At 54.1% G+C, this 16,627-nt stretch overlaps 1 protein-coding gene across 1 annotated transcript; it reads right to left on the bottom strand.

The window, feature by feature from the left end:
- Nucleotides 1–369: 369 nt before the first annotated feature.
- Nucleotides 370–9,417, bottom strand: ICMT (isoprenylcysteine carboxyl methyltransferase). The gene is made up of 5 exons (XM_081054707.1): nt 9,097–9,417; nt 8,203–8,291; nt 6,771–6,940; nt 5,792–6,009; nt 370–3,714 (listed from the first exon to the last, which is right to left on the bottom strand). Exons 1-5 carry the CDS (start codon nt 9,289–9,291, stop codon nt 3,532–3,534), a joined length of 855 nt encoding a protein of 284 aa, XP_080910833.1. The 5' UTR covers nt 9,292–9,417; the 3' UTR covers nt 370–3,531.
- Between the last annotated feature and the right edge of the window lie 7,210 nt (nt 9,418–16,627).

The following is a 16,627-nucleotide window of genomic DNA, read 5'->3' as shown; positions in this document are numbered from 1 at the left end:
GAGGCAAAATGATGCCCAGTCCCACTTTCAGCAAGTATCCACCTTGATTCAGTGGTTCAAACAGCAAATGGGTCCTCCTTACCGGTGCAGCAACCCGCGAGCGTGTCACACGGCGCCACGCCACGGCCCTGCTCTTGACGTTCCCACTGCCGAGGCCTCACAGCTTCGGCAGGAACCTGCCGCGCGTGCTGATGTCCCGATAGGCATGTTCACGCCTGAGGAAGCCTGCCCACTGGTGAGAGGGAGGAATGCAGAACTGCATCGGACGGGCAAAACACATCTGGCTTTACGCTGCAGCTTCTGGACGTTTCATACCTGGAAGGGGCATGACCTTAGAGTTCCTAGGTTCCATGCACTCACACTATTATTCGTAGTGAAGTCAAGTCATTTTATTTAAGAATTGGAAAGAGTATCAGTATCTGTGAAAGAAAATCCAATTTAAAATATTTAAATAAACATTTCTGCATGTAAAAAGAAGAGTAGAATAATTACTCCATTAAGGTCCTCTCCTAGCTATAGACGGCTTCCCGAGAGCAAGTGCTTGGGACCCCTCCTGAGGGCCGGTCTTCCAGGCCCAGGGCAGGCGTCAAGCTGTCATAGCAGGGCAGAGAGCAAGGCTCTCCCACCATGCTGGCCATGCCAAGGCTGCCTAACCTCACCAGGTCACTACAGAAGCTAACTCGGTGGGACAGCACAACTACCTAAGGCAGTAAGAAAGTGCAGAGAAGGGACGCGCTAATGTACCTATGAGAGGGACGGCTACCAAAATGAGCTGTGGCCAAGGCCCTCCGAGCCTCGTCTATTAACACAATGTATTGGCTTAGGAATATTTCCCCTATCATGTCATCACCAAGAGTGTGAAACGGATGGAAGGGATTCATCAAGTTTACGTTTAGGCTCAAAAAGAGATTCACACCCGTGCCAGACCGTGGGGTATGCTGCCTTTTGCTTTCTGCCAGGCTCATCCCACTCCCTGCCCTGTAAAATGTTTCATTTTATACCGCTTCAAAGCAGCTTTGTTCTGTGCAGTGCCTGTGTGCCACTTAAGAATTTCCACTTTAAAACCTGCAGTGGAAAACAAAATCTCCTGACAGTTTCTTAATTTGAGGGAACTGGGGACGTGGCCTTTACCCAAAAGGCTTTTGGGAATAACAGGAAGCGTGTACCTCATTAACCTGATTCTCTGCCGTGCACACTGTCACTACTAAATTTATACAGTTAAAAATCATCTGAAGATCTCAGGACTAGATGAAAGTCAATCACTTGCCAAGCCCTGCCCTAAATAGTTCATCTTTTATCCATAAGTAACTGCTGACTTCCGCCCTGGGATTACAAATGGGGGGGGGGGTGAATGTTCTCACCACCCCCGCCCACAGAATTGCTCTTTAAAGTGGAGCAGAACACCTAGAGCCCAGGTGGCGAGCCCCAGGTGGCCCAGCCACCCAACACTAAGGCCTACCTTCTGTGCGCCTGGCCCTGCAGGCAGGTGGAGGAAGGTCAAATTCAACACCTTTGACTTCCCACCTGCAAAGCCAGGGCCGTCACCAGCTGCTCGCACCTATTAAAAACACAACTTCACTGCCCCCAGGAATGTCATTAAAGCCGAGGCGTACAGCAAGAAAGAAGTTGCCGTCAAGCACCCGGGGATGGGGGGGGGGCTGCCAATCCCCAGCCACCCCCTTCCACTCTGCAGTCCTACTCAGTGGCGTGTACTTAGCTATGGTGGTCTGCATACATTTAGAACCAATCCGACTGGAGTTCGCCACGTAAGTGCATGCTGACAGCCCGCTGGGCGTGGTCACGCCCCAGGAAGCCGCTGCCCAGGGCTGTGGCAGTGGCCTCGGCCAGTCTGACTGCACCACCCTCCTGGGCGCTGCCGCTCGGGTCTCTCCTTCTCACACCAGCAAGCGTCATGCCAGAAATCAATAAAACCGTAAAGCTCTTTGGTACATACAATAAAGAAAAAATGAATTAGGCCATGAACTCTAGAAATTAGTACTATTTTGCGTTGGTGAAATGCTCTTTTGAACACACGTTTCCAGTATCTGGTACAGTTAACCAAATGTTCACTTTTGTGTAACTCTCATACAGTATAGATTTCATGTATGTCAACTCTCATCTACATGTTAAAAACGTTTGACATCGTTCTTCTAAGTCTTCACAACACCCCTGTGAGGTAGGTGGTATTGACCCCATTCTACAGATGGGGAGGTCTAGGCACAGAAAGGTGACGTGGCTCCTGGAAAGCCGCGTGGCGTGGCGCGGCGTGGCAGCAGAGCTGTGCTCCGGCCAGGGCCTCCCGCTGCGGTCACATTCACACACCCTCAGTGCCACCGCAGACTGCATGGAAAGGTTCCACACTGAGACCTAGTTCCCATCCAGTCCAAAATTAAACACGGGTCTTTACAGTGTGTCTGTTTGACTCAAAGCCGACCACTCTCCCCAAATGTGAAAAACAAAAATATGACTAATTCTCACTTGGGATTATTTGCTCTATTTAAGACCTTCGTGAGTCGATTTGCTTGAATTTTGTAGTTGTGAATGCTCTCAAAGCCCTCTGGAAGACAGTTAGAAATGGCATCAGGGACGATGACGTTTTGAGAACAGAACACAGAAGTCAATAGTTAATAGATTTAAATCAATACATAAATCTATAGGCTATGGTTAAATGCTAAAATCCCCAATAAATGGAGAGCAGTATTTCTCAGTGTTGAACTGTGCCAGGCACAGAGCCTGTCACTGATGACAGACCCTCTTGGGAGAAGGGCAGGACCCCAGAAAAGCCACCGGGGCCTGCGGTCTCCCTGGCCCCGAGTGCCCTGGTAACACAAAGCCACTCAGCCAAATTGTTTGTGTGTCGATGCTTCCTTCCTGCCAATTAAAAGTTGGGGTTATAACCACCGAGTCCTCTTTGAATTTATATACTGCTATTTATAAAAAATAGATATGTAAATACGATTAAATAGAGGAAGGGCCAAAGTGCCTTCTAAGGAGGTGTCTTTAAAACTGTAGATGCTCATGCACTTTTTAAAGGCAGAAATGAGGAGGTTAAGCTGTGCTGTGGATGATTTCTGGTTTAAGATTGTGAATGTGTTTCTAACTCTAAAAAGCACTGATGCCCACAGCTCCCCTCCTGCTGACGAAGCCTTACTCAGGGAACGAGTCCGCCTCTCCTGAGGGGTCTTGGTTTCAGCCTAAACACACAGTGGCCTCGAAGGGATGCCATGTGACCTGGGCTCACAGCGGGCACTTCTGGAGGGCACTGATGAATATTGCTGTTGTTTGCTCCTTGTCCATCTTTACCCCACATCTCAACTTGATTCAGCCCACGACAGATTGCTCCGGGACGTTGGGGGGTGGGGTCCTCTGGTCCTACGGACTTCTGACCATTTGGTCTTGAGCGATATTCCCGAGGAGTACCGGGTGACATATAAATTGATTAAGGAGATGCACTCCGCAGAGTGGCCGACCAGAGGCAGGTCCGTCCTGGGTTGCACAGAGCGGGAGGGAGGCCCCTTGGCCCCCGGCCTGTCATAGCTCCACCTTGACTCCTTTGATGAAAGGCAGGCCGGTGGGTACCCGCTTCTTATACTCTAGGTACTCCTCTCCAAAAAAGTGAATTAATGAGACCTCCTCTTCTTCTGTCCGGTCGCGGAAGAACCGCCACACCGTCAGAGCGTAGCCAATGCCGCAGACAGGGTTGCACAGCACCACCTGCCAGGGGACAGAGTTGGGCAGGATCAGTGGGACCTCTGTGGGCTTGAGCGGCACCTGCTTCTGCCGAACCCCCCCAAAGGACTTCCTGCCAAGGGCCCCAGAGAGTCTCACAATTAGATTAGGGTCTTTGATCACCACCAAGGTGCCATTAAGTGAAATTGCACCATCGCTTTCACATTAGAACTAAACACTCGTCACTGGAGCTTTTTCTCATGCACTTGACTGTTGTTCCTCTTACCTGAAGGACATCTAAATATCAAAAGGAAACATCAACCTCCTGGATTCCAACCATCAGGTCGGGGTGACAGCAACTCCTGCTCCCACCCGTGCCGCGCATGCATTCAGTGCACACTGCCGACCCACAGGGCTCCCAGGCCGAGACTTCCTGTCCCTTCCACCCCACGCTGTCTGGTCCCTGCCTCTGGCCCTCACAGCCTGCCGCTGTGTACCCGACATACTGCTACCTCATCAAACCCCCCACCCCACAAAGCTCCAAGGCCTAACCCCGTCTCCCTGGCCTGGCGGAGAAGCAGCACCTCGGCCCACTTCCTCCAGCCTCCTCTTTCCCCAGGCCCAGCTGTATCCAGCTTGACTGCCTCTTGCCCCCCTTCTCATCCCACTTTCGAGAACATCTTGTCCACAGTCCTTCCAGGCCAAGAGCATCACTCAGCTCTTGGGGAGCTTCCTGTGCTGCTCGGAGAACCCACTAACCCACTCCCCAGACATGTGTCTCCCCCAAGTGGGTGACTTCCACCGAGAGAAGCCGGCACACCCCTTCAACTTCTTATCCTCACTACTGTTTAGTTCCCAGCACAGGCTCAGCCCTTTACAACCAACAAGCCATTCAACACCCACAGCAAACCTGGGGTGCCACTGCAGTGCCCACTTAAGTCGTGAGGAAAGGGAGGCTAATCAGTTAACCTTAGAGCCACGACTGGCCGGGTCAGCGACCCCAGAGCCTGTGCCCACAGAGCTGGCAGGTGCGTGCAGCTTCTCGGCATGCCCTATGGCAGGATTTCCCAATCGCAGGCCACAATCTTTTACTGAGCCATGAAATCAATCTGTGCATTACAAAGAATAAGATAGAAAATAGGCTGTTTTGTACACAGTGAAGGTACGTGTTGTTCCGGGAAAGACTTGTTCTGTTTTCACACACACGTGTGTGCTGGGTCACAGTGTGTGTAATTTGCCATAAATCTTTTGACCAAAGATGTAGGGTCAAAAAAATATAAAAACCCTTTGGTCCTTAGGTGTACAGGTAGCATTTATGGCAAATTACACGATTCAACTATAATCGATTTGTTCACAGGGAATACGATTGTGAATGAGGGACTCTTAAGTTTCAGAAAAGCAAGTTTTAAAATAAATGCTGTGCAGTAACCTGCCCCTACTACACCACTGGGGGGGAGGGGTCCCAGAGAGTCCCCACGGACCATGCATTTGGGATGTAATGCCTGGAGGCCCAGAATGCATTTTCCCCAAGAGGTGGTGAGTTTTCTAAGCTCTATGCATGTTCTCTGGCCACGTCCTCCTAGGACCAAGAGAACAGAACCAAGAGACAACTGTCAAGAAACAGGCTCAGGCTGCAGCTTCAGACAGAACAAACCTCTGTAGCTCCGGTGAAACCGAATGCATGACCTTGGCCTCATCACTAGCAGCTTCTAGTGAAAATCAGCTAAGCAAGCGGGCACTTGAGGGGCAGCCCCATCTCCGTCCTCACCCCACAGGGGCGCTCCAGATCGAAGTTAAAGAGGCAGAGAAGGGGTACGGTAGATGGGGTAACAGCACACAGAATCACCAAGAGCTTACAAATTTAAGACACCCAGATTTTAAGTACCTGGTAAAAAATGTTAAGGACTAAATCAGTCCTTTTGACTCTTATTTAGTTATCAATTGAAACATGACAGGGAGCACAGGTACCTATTTCAAGAGGGCCAACAACCTTGTGAACACACTGAAACCCACTGAACGGTACACTTTGAAATGGTGAATCTTGTGGCATGTGAATTATACGTCAATTAAAAACATGGAATACAAAATTTAAAGGAGATCAGCATAATGTCTGATACTATACCTGGGTGCCAATACTCCAGTAAAACCACCCAACGTAAGAAGGATGCCGGAACCAAGCGTACACTCCACTTGTCACCAGAGTATGGGTTTCGGATTTTTCATTCTGCACCACATGGTTGAAATTGGAACCAGCTGTAAACATGGCCGCTTTCCTCAAACATTCTCCAAAGACCACCATCAGCAGGCCGGTGGCACTGAGCCAGGTGATCTGCTTTAGTTCTGCGGGAGACATGGTGACAAATGGGAAGTGAAGACACTGGCTGTCGATTTCCCCCTCTGGATGCTGAAAATTAACCTATTTTCCAAAGACAGGTACGATAGAAACAATGCTAGTGGGCAATTAGAATTTGTTATCACATTAAAATTTAAGTACAAGCAAAACACCTTCCCCTAAGTTCTGCTGTGAATCCATTTACTTTAAAGTGCCAACAACCCCATTAGAGGGTCACAGCAGAGAAAGGATGGCTGTCAGTCCGTGGCCCCCTGCCAGATGCTCCTGTCTTTCCCTTGGGGACAAGGACAGCTAAGTGAAACAGAGAAGGACCGTGTTTCCCACCTGGGCCCTTTACTGAATTATGGGAACTACATAGATTTAACTTGGTGTGCAAAGTTCAACTTGAGAAGGTTCCCGATGCAGAAGGCTTTTGCTAATGAACTCTTCATATGAAATGTCTCAAGTCACAGGACATGAACAGATCCAAGTCTCCTCTGACTGTAAAATGAGGATTACAGCTATCAAAGGTAGGGACTTCCTATCAGATGGAGCACCATGTTATGCAAGGCTTACAGCCAAAGGTCATCGTGTCCTCAATTCAAAATCCAGAAGCGGAATTCACAAGCCCAGCTTAGTGAGGACAGAGGCCCTAAGGGGAAAATCACTCAAGGAGATTAGACTCGGGAGGTGAAGCCACATCACTGTCCTCGGGCCCCTGTGAAAGCCACCCAAATCCCCTCCGGAGGAAAGAGCAGGGCACACTGACCTGGCCAAAAGATATTTTCAAGTGTGAACTCTATCCAAGAAGAAAGAGCAGCTACTGTGTACTCCAGACTGTGATTCAGGAGAAAGGAGTCCAAAGACAGACTTTTGGGGTTGTTGACGGCTGTGACCAAGTATTCAGAATAGTGGAACAATGACAGGGAGCACATATACCTATTTAAGACAAAAAGAAAGAGAGGGAAGTTGGAGCAAGAGAGTCAGGCTAGCCCTAAGTCAAAATACAGATTTGGGTCTGCGGAACTGTCCCTGAATTCTAGAGGTCCTGCTGTCATCTGAGGGCACCCATATGGAGCATTATTCCTTCAGGTTTGCAGAAAGTGAGGTTTTAAAGGTACTACACTTTTTTTTTTTTAATTTTATTGGGGAACAGTGTGTTTCTCCAGGGCCCATCAGCTCCAAGTCGTTGGTGGAGGGCACAGCTCAGCTCCAAGTCCTGTTGCTGTTTTCAATCTTTAGTTGCAGGGGGCACAGCCCACCATCCCATGTGGGAATTGAACCGACAACCTAGTTGTTCAGAGCTCACACTCTAACCAGCTGAGCCATCCAGCCACCCCCACCAGGAGCTCAGCAGCAGCTCTTTGCCTTCAATCTAGTTGTGGAGGGCACAGCTCTGTGCCCATGTGAGAATCGGACCGGCAATCCTGTTGTTCAGAGCTCCCGCTATAACCAACTGAACCATCTGGACGCCACAGGGACTACACTTTTGAATGTCATAAACAAAAAACAAACGTAAGTTAGGAAGGCATTATGGGTCTTTCAGACTTTTAAAAATGACACTACACACAGTAAAACATGACAGAAGGAAATAGCAAACAAAAGCAGTGATGTATGTGAAATACAAAAATTCAAAAACCCGAAATAATCCCAGCCACAAAGGATTAGATGGCTCAGAGTGTTCATAATAGGAGATAAAGCTTTTTACCTTGAAGCCACTGGTTCAAATCCAGGTCAGGGACTAGAAGGCTCAAGGGACTCAAATCACAGTGTAGGGAAAAATCCTACACTGGCCGTGGGGGGTGCACTAGATGTGACCTGACAGAAATTAGAGATGGAAGAGGTCTGTGAAGAGGAGCCAGAGCCAGAGCCTTGGCCCTTCTTGTCACGGAGGAACTGTACCCTCTTCTGGGAAGGGCTCAGCACATTACTGTGTCACAGCAGCTGCAGCTTCGGGTGAGGACACCTGCGGGGAGGGTGTCAGGGAGACCTGTTTCTGCCTGCAACAGAAGCAACCCATGGGCACGAGTTGTCAAGGTCCGAAATGTGGGAATCTAGGTGGGAGACAGAGACCTCATTTCCACAGGATCCGAAACAGCCTTCAGCCAGAGATGAGACACAGAGATGATGAAATGCCACCACTGATCCCTCTGATCTGCCCACCCTAGGCTCAAACCCACTGTTCCCAAAGTACTTCTTACCAGCCAAAGTGATTCCAAGAAGACTGGCTAAAACTTAGCAGCACCCCACAGCCGAACACAAAGCCAAGGAAGCAAGCTCGGACGGCTATCTAAAAGGGACCCAAAAGAAACTCAGTTACCTGGCTATTCTGGGGGCACACATCCTACTTGCTGGGATAAGGAGGCCACTAGCAAGCATGCAATTTGCTCAGAGGTTAAGAGGGTGGTGAGGGACGGTGGCCTGGCTTCAAATCCCGCACTCACCACTCTCTGCCTGTGTGGCCTTGGGCAAGTTACTTAACCTCAGTGGACCTCGGTTTCCCCATCTACATAATGGGGATAACAGCAGTACCTACCTTTTAGAATGGCCCTGAGGGTTACCCCTGTAAAGCCCTTAAGAATAAACGCTACATAACTTTTAGCCGCCATTACGATTATTGTTGCTATTATTATTCGGGGCTGTGGGTAAGCTGCGTGAACCTAATTTATTGGCAGGATTCTCCCAAGTCCACGCAGCGAAATCTTGTCGGGGCGCCCGAGACTCTGAGCCCGGCCACCTCCACATACGTGCGGGGCCTGACTTGGCAGCAGGTAGGTGTCCACACCTTAAATTACATAAAAGAACTCGTAGGCTCGCTCATTCCCCTCCCCGCTCGCCTATGCCGCAGGTGCCGAACCACACCAACCGCAACCTCCCACCTGCTCCGCGGGGACGACGGGGCCCGCGCCCCACGCCCCCGAGCCTGGAGAGGCGGGGTCCCTCCTGTCACCTGAACTCACGGCTGAAGAACACGCCGGACGCAGGAGCCCGTCCCCGGCCCACCCCGACCCGGACCCCGGGGGCAGGGGCCCGCGCGCAGCGCCCGGCCCTCGCCCGACCCCGACCCCGGCCCCGGCCCCGGCCCCGGCCCGTACCTGGTAGCGCGGCGGCCGATAGAGCAGCAGCAGCAGCGCGTTGAGCCCGGCCACGTAGAGCGCCAGCCCGGTGCGGCCCTGCAGGCCGGCGCGCGTGAGCAGCGGCAGCGCGAGCACCGAGGCGCCCAGCAGGAAGGTGGCCAGGCTGAGGCGCGCCTCGGAGCCCGGCGGAGCCCGCGCCGCGCAGCCCGCCATGGCGCAGGGCGGCGGACCAGCGGGCGGCCGCGCCGGCTGTAGCCAGGGGAAACCCGCCCGCCACGCCTGCGCACTGAGCTGCCGACGCCGGCAGGAAGGAGCTGCCCGCCGCCCCTGAGCTCTCGCGATAGCACCGCGCCGCGGGGCTGGGACCGGACTTCGGCGGGAACGCCCCGCCCCGCGGCCCGGCCCCGCCCCGCCCCGCGGCCCCGCCCCGCCCCGCGGCCCCGCCCCGCCCCGCCCCGCGGCCCCGCCCCGCCCCGCGGCCCCGCCCCGCCCCGCCGGCCCCTCGGGGACCTCCTGACCTGACCCCGCAGCGGCCGGTGGGGCGGCCCCGCACGGCGCCTGGGTTCCAGGCGGAGACGTCCCTACTGCCGTCTGCCGGAAGTTGGTCCCAAACTCCAGAATGTCCACGATCGAAGAAATCATGTGAAATATCAAGAGACCCCAGCGTCGGCGGGCCCCGCGCGGTCCTCCACAAAACTGACATCCTTCGGCGCGCAGCCGTGAGCGGGACCTGTCCCATCCCCCACCCCGAGCGGTTCGCGCCGGGACCCAGCCCCGTGACCCCCCCCACCCGCGCCCTCCCGCGGCGGCGTCCCCGACTTCACGCTGGGAGCCCACGCCGCGCCGGCCGGGGTCCACTGCCCTTGGGGCACCCTAAAACCCAGCATTGGGCGTCCACGCAGCGGGAGCACCGCCCACTTCAGTTTCTTGGCCCATGGTGGAACCACTCAGGAAATGTGAGGTTTTTTAAAAGGCAGAATTCAAAACTTTACAGTGTGTGATCCTGACTTCACTTGGGAAAAACAAAATCATGTGTGAGCCTGGGAAAATGATTGAAATAGAAGCCAAAGTTATTTAACAGCGGTTATCTTCAGGGGGTAACACTCTGGACGACGTGATATGTTTTGTATTTTTTATATTGCCCACAATCAACATAGATTACTTTTATAATTCAGAAACTGTTCTTATTTTTTTAAAGGGTAATGCCCCCACCTGGGGAGCTACAGAGCAATGGTGGAGGAGAAAAGCAAGCCAGGAAATAACTAGAAAAAACTATGGTGGGGTGGGATTGAGGCAGGAGCCAAGTTAAGGATGGAGAGAGAGGGACACCAAGGAGAGACCGTGGGTGGGAGGGCCAGAGGGTTAGGAGACGCTGCAGCTAGGTTTGGGGGCCCTCGGGGACCCGCAGCCCGCCTGCCACTGAAAATGAGAGCAACGGTGTGTAAGGAAAGGGAGGGAGGGAAGGGACCGAATTTGCAGTCACAGGCAGGAGGCAGCAAATCTGAGGCAGGATAGGGGACAGCCCCCGGGGGAGGCTGGAGCCCAGAGTAGTGGGTCAGACAGCGCTGAGGCCAGGCCGGCTGTGAGCTACAGTTACACAGGTTCCACATCTGAGCCCCTGGCTGCCCCATTCTCCTTTGTCCCTGCAGGACCTGGCAGGAGGCCTGGTGTTTGGGTAGCTGGGCTCAGGGAAGGATGGAGAGCTTGGGCTGGAATCTGGGCCCCAGCGCTGTTGCAGTCCAGCTTTGTGACCTCGGGCAAATCAACTCTATGAGCCTCAGTTTCTATAAAATGGGGATCTTGATTTCACTGTCAGGTATAGATAACATTCTGTAGAGCCCAGTACCATGTTTAAATGGTGCTCAGAAGACATTTGCTAAACTCGGTTGTTGGTAATTGAAAGGAGATTTAAAAGTTTTTGTCGGTGCCTGCCGACGAGAAGAACAGTCCCTGAAGTGGGGAGTGAGGATTGAGAAAAAAGAAGAGAGACAAAGATGGGATCGGGAGGGCAGGCAATTCTAAGTAGACTGATGCAGTTCTAAGTAGAATGCCTCAGTTCTAAGTAGAATGCCTCAGCCCAAGTTTATTTTTGCAGCTTATATACTCTGGGCCTCAAAAAAGTAACAGAACTGTATGCAATCTAATAGTTACAATGAAGGTAATACACAAGGGCTTGTTTCCTGGCCAGCTCCGCATGTCCTGACCTTGTCAGTTTCTGTGTTCTCAAAGTAGCAAGTTGTGCCTTGCTGGGAGCACAAACCACTCAAGGAAGTCAAAGGTTCAACATTACACAAAACAACACCTGCTAGCACTTCAGCACGGTTTCCCACACGTTTTAAAATCTAAAGCCGCCCAGTTGCACTGCCATGTGGGAAGGAGGCCTGGGCATTCTGCTGAGCTCCTGCTTCTGCCCCAGTTTCTCAGTCTCCCACAGACTCAAGACTTCTCCCTCTGCACCAGGCCACGTCGGGGCCACTAGAGGGCACTCCTTGAATTGTTTATTTATTTGTTTGTTTGTTTGTTTATTTTAAGGAGGGCAGGGCTCACGGTGGCCCATGCGGGAATAGAACCTGCAACCTTGGTGTTATTAGCACCATGCTCTAAGCAACTGAGCTAACCGGCCACCCTCCACTCCTTTCATCTTTACTCCTGGGAGTGAGTCTGGTCCTGAAGCACAGAGCTACTCCCAGGAATCCCTGTGTCTGGCCTTGGGCTTCTGCTCTCCATGCTGACTTATGGCTCTGACCACCCTCTCCCACTGCGATCATCCCTGTTCTGGGGACACAGAGTAACGTAATCCAGCCTGAGCAATCCTCTCTCCTCTGACCATCACTTCCCCTTAGGCTCTACTAGTTCCGTCTTGGAGAAGGGAGAAAAAAAGGGCAGGCAGTCCCCTCCCAGATAGGGATAAACCAGAGGGAAGGAGAATTTTTAGGAGACACTAGAGTTGCTGGGTATATCAGGGCCCAGGGCTCATAGGCCAGTGATGGGAGGCAAAACCCAAGACGCACACACTGGCATAGACCCAGAGAAACATAGTAACACCGAGATACACACAGGCACACAGAAATAGTAATTCACTCAGAGGTGCAGACGGACACACACACGCTGGAAAGCAATCTGATCTGACAAATCCACTCTGCATCTAGTGTCATCCCAGTTTGTCATACTGTAGTACAGGGGAACAAGAAGCCGACAAAAATATAAGGAAATAAAAGAAAACTGCTCAGCCCTGGGATGCCTGGCTCGCTTTTCTTTTTTCTTTTCTTTTTTTTTTTTTTTTGTAAATAAGCATTTGAATGTGTTTTGTTCTAGGAGCTGCGAGGCAAGCACAAAGGGAGCCCTTTCTTATGCAGGAAGGTCCCTCTGCCGCCCCCCTCCCCCCTCATCCTGACATCCGCCCACCAGCTGAGGTGGCTTTCCATCCTGTGCTGAAGTCAGGATTCCTCCTGTCTAAAGAGTCCTAAGAACCATCTTGACTTTTCCAAGTTAAACTGCAGGCTAAGATGAAATTAGGCGTCCTTTTCTTAAACGGGGTTGCTTTATTGAGCAAGAGAGAATGGGGTAGGGGGCCTACTTCAGAGCAAGCAGGAATCAGGTGCAAGAATGGGCATTAGCGAAGCTCTCAGCCCACACCAGCTTCCCAGGAGAAAGCTTTGTTCCTCGTGCTCATTTCGGCAGCACAGATACTAAAATCAGAACGATACACAGATTAGCACGGCTCCTGCACAACGATAATACCCAGGTTCGTGAAGCATTCCATATTTAAAAAAAAAAGTTTGCTCCTCTCCAAGCTTGACTCCAAGCGGGGGAAAAAGTCCCAGAATCCGGCCTTTCCCTCTTCCCTGGTGGTGGGTCCCCAGTCAGTTGTTGTTAGAGTGGCCTTCTGGGCCCCTTGTCACTCACGTATCTTAGCCCGTCCAGTTCCCACGTGCAGGCCTGGAGGGGCCTGTCCAGGGTGGCTGCCGCTCTTCCCAGGAGGAACTACTGGTCCTCCAAAAGTTTTCTTTTCCCTCCCCTGGCCATTCTGAGTTCCAGGCATGAAAGCCTCCTCTCTCTGGTCTGGAAATGGGTAAATGACGCGTGATTTATGAGCACATCAACCCAAAAGTGCATAAGTCATATGTGCACAAAGTGGCCGGGTAAATATTTAAAGATTAGAGCCAGCTGGGGAGAAACACAAAAGGCTGGGACAAAAGGTGTCTCTCTGAATTCACTCTCCCCAAGCTGGGCCAGTCCGGTTCAGTGTTGATGCACTCACTGGAGTCCCAGCCTTTGTCTCCAGAGGACCCTTGGCTGACCGGCTATTTGGAGTCCCAACACAGCTAAAGAGAGTTAAACAATCGCAGCCTCTCCAACCCCATCTGGAGACAATTGGCTGAGTCATTCCAGGGCTCTTGCAGTGTCCCAATAGTTAATTACAGGAGCAATCTCTTCATTCCACTTTGAGATGCATCTTTTGAGAGAGAGATGGTGCATATCTCCCAACAGTCACCACACCCGCAGTGGCCTTCTGGGCACTCACTAGTGAGCGTTGCTTTAAATGCCTGGGGCTGCAGGAAGGAAGGGGCTCCCGTCTAGGGCTGAGAGGCTGCACAGGGCTGTCTCCTGGGACGGCTGGTGGACCGTCTAATAGGGCCCTCATTGCCACACCTGACTCGTTCTGTAGTGTTCTTTCTTTTGTCAAAGTCAAGAAAGCCAAAAGGGGAAAGGGAGGACAAAGGCACAAGTCACTTTGCGCCTTAAATCCCCCAACGTGAAGAAGCAGCAGGCTCTAACTAGTCCTGGAAGCCCCCAGAGCCCTCCGGCGGGCCGCGAGAGCAGCGCCGAGGGCCATTGGTTTGCTAATGCGCCAGAGTTGAAAGGCGCGGACGGCGGTTTATGGGAAGGGATCATAATCAGAGGACAAATTGCCCCACTGCTCTCGAGGCTCAAGAAGGCATTTGTTCCTTGAATAAGCAACTGGCGGCCTGGGTCTCCCCAGTATTCTGCCTGGACTTGGGCTCCTTTCCAGGCGTCCTGGGGACCCCAGATCCTAAAGATGGAAAAGGAGTCGGTGGCCTACATCCCAGGTTGCGTAAGTCCGGCTTCTGAGTTGATCCAGGCTCTTCGGAGAGCGCTTCGGTCCTGCTTTCTGTCAGATGACGCAGGGTGAATCGGCCGCCGTTCCCCCACCTCGGAAAACACGTCCCCCGCCCATGCGCCCCTTCCGAGCCAGGCTTGCCCGAGTATGCGTCGGACGCCCAGACACAGGACTGGCCACCGGCGTCGGGGAGGGGTGGAACTGGGTCCCCCGCCTGGGTCCCGGAGAAGGATCTTGGCGGAGATTTACGTACTACCTCCTCCAATGACCTCGCGACGCAAACATCTGCCTTTAACTTAGTGGGGGAAGTAGCTGCCCAGAAGAAGGAACCTAACTTGGGGTAAAGTGGGGGTGGGGTACACGAAGCTGTCTTCGAGCACGGGGAAAAGGGAGGATGGAACTTGCGTGGGACCGCTGTCAAACGTGAGTGCTGCGCGACCCTCCGCGGGCTTAAGGCGAGGTTGGTGGCGAGGTAGCCGCGCTAGGAGAGGGGAAGCTCGGAAAGTGAGTTGGGGAATCGGCCTAGGTGAGGAGAACCCGGTGAGAGGCCGTGCCGAGCGGGGGAGGGGAGCAGCGGGCGGTGCCGGGTGGGGACGCGGGGCGGCGGAGGCGGAGGCCCATGAAGTGGGCGGGGCCGGAGCTTGTTGTCTGCAAATCCCTCTCGGGCGGCCCGGGCCTCCCCTCCCGCCCCCAAAGCAGAACATTGCGAATTAGCGCGTTTTGCGGTCAATTTTCCACTGCTTAAGAAACACTAAACCACCCATGTCAGCCGTCCCCCCCAGTGCGGGGCGGGATCCCTGGGCACTGGCTGGAGAGGAGTGGAGGCCCAGGGCGCTGCGGGTGCGCGGGTGCGGGCGGGAGCAGCCTGTGGGCCCCTTGGTGGCGGCCTAACTCCGAGAGGGGGCGGCCCCCGCCCTCCCGCGGCGGGCCTCCAGAGCAGCGCCGAGGGCCGTTGGTTTCCTAATGCGCCCGAGTTGAAAGGCGCGTCGGCGGTTTATGGGAAGGGATCATAATCAGAGGACAAATTGCCCCGCTGCTCGGGAGGCTCAAGAGCGGGGGCGGGGGGGCGGGGAGGGGCGGCTGGACCGCCGGAGCGAGGCGCGCGCCCAGCCTCCGTGCAGATGTGCAGCAGCTGGAAGCCTGCGCTCAGCGGGGCGCCCGGAGTTCGGCCCCGAGGGGGCGGGCGCGGGCGCGGCTTTGTGGGGTCGGCACAATGCCCTTAACACTCGGTTGCCCCCTTTGTGCGGGGCCGCGCCGCCCGTCCGCCCAGCGGCACCTTTGTTGTGCAGCGCCGCCGCCCCAAGCCCGAGCCGGCGCTCGCAGGCCGCTCGGCCGAGCCGGGCCCGGCGCTTCAAAGCTGCCCGGCGCGTGCCAGGGCCTGCCGTCCGGCCTCGGCCTGGGCCCGGCCCGCACCTGCCCCGCGGGCCCTGCGGCCGGGACAGAGGAGCACGCTGCTTGGTGCCTGGGAGCGCCGCTGCTGCCGCCCGGCCCTTCAGCATCCCGGGCGGGGGCGGGAGAGATGCTCTGGCTGGAGGGAACTGGGTGTTTCACCCAGAATTTAGCAACTTCCCCTCCCCTTGACGCTGCAAAGACCAGTTTGTTCATTCCTCCGCTGCAGGGCTCAACGACAGAACTGTTGCGTCCGTGCGATTTCCCCATCGCCCTCGCACGCAGCTGTGGGGGCCTTCAACTTTACAAACCCTGAAACTGAGACTATGAGAGCCCAGTAATGGGAGATGTGTAGGTTTGAACCCAGGGTCTCCCCTGGGCTGCAGCCTTGCTGTCAGTCTCGGTTACTGGAGTCCCATCCTTGGGGCCAAACCCGTGACTGCACCGGAGTCTTGCTGTGGGGCCTAGCCCGTCCTGAGGCAGTTTCCTCTTCCACTGAGCTCCCTGGGTCTCCAGCTACAGCTGGAATGATGAAAAGGGGTTGGGTTCCCGGACCTCCAAAGGTACAGAATGGTGCTCTCCCCAGATGATCAGTCGTCTTCCTCACACTCACCTCCCCATTTGTTGGGACCCAGAAAAGGCCAGTGGGAATCAACTCCCAGGCCTCAGAACCTGAGTTGTCCAGCCTGGAAACCCAGGACTGGAGGTGGGAAAGGCCTTTCTGACTCGCCTTGGGCCTGCTGCTGCTGCAGCTTGCCCCCACCCCCAGGTGGAAGAGTGTGGGTTGGGTGGTAACGGGGCCAGAGGGCATCTGAGCCCAGGCTGCACCCTGGCACACGAGCGCTCCCAGTCTCGAGGCCCTAGAGAGGAGTGGGCTGGCTGTGGTCCCGCGGGCGGGCTGCACGCTTTAATGGGACATATGTTATTGTGTGGCCCCTGCGGGCCCAGCCTGCGCCCGGCTTTGAGTGGCCACAGGCAGAAAATCGCTGCATTGTCCTGACATTAGGGCTACTAATGCAGCGTTGCCAGCGCGGCCAGAGCGTGAAGCTCTCAGAAAGGCCTCACTGGTGGGTTCTC

The sequence above is a fragment of the Rhinolophus hipposideros genome (assembly GCF_964194185.1).
Source record: "Rhinolophus hipposideros genome assembly, chromosome: 8".
In the NCBI taxonomy this organism is placed as follows: Eukaryota; Metazoa; Chordata; class Mammalia; order Chiroptera; family Rhinolophidae; genus Rhinolophus; species Rhinolophus hipposideros.
This window is presented reverse-complemented; position numbering and strand designations above follow the sequence as displayed.

Coding starts and splice junctions, on each gene's coding strand:
- ICMT (XM_081054707.1), bottom strand. CDS start 9,291: ATGGCGGGCTGCGCGGCGCGGGCTCCGCCGGGCTCCGAGGCGCGCCTC. Junction 8,292..9,096: donor ATCGGCCGCCGCGCTACCAG/GTACGGGCCGGG, acceptor GGTCCCTTTTAG/ATAGCCGTCCGAGCTTGCTT. Junction 6,010..6,770: donor TGAAAATATCTTTTGGCCAG/GTCAGTGTGCCC, acceptor TGTCTCCCGCAG/AACTAAAGCAGATCACCTGG.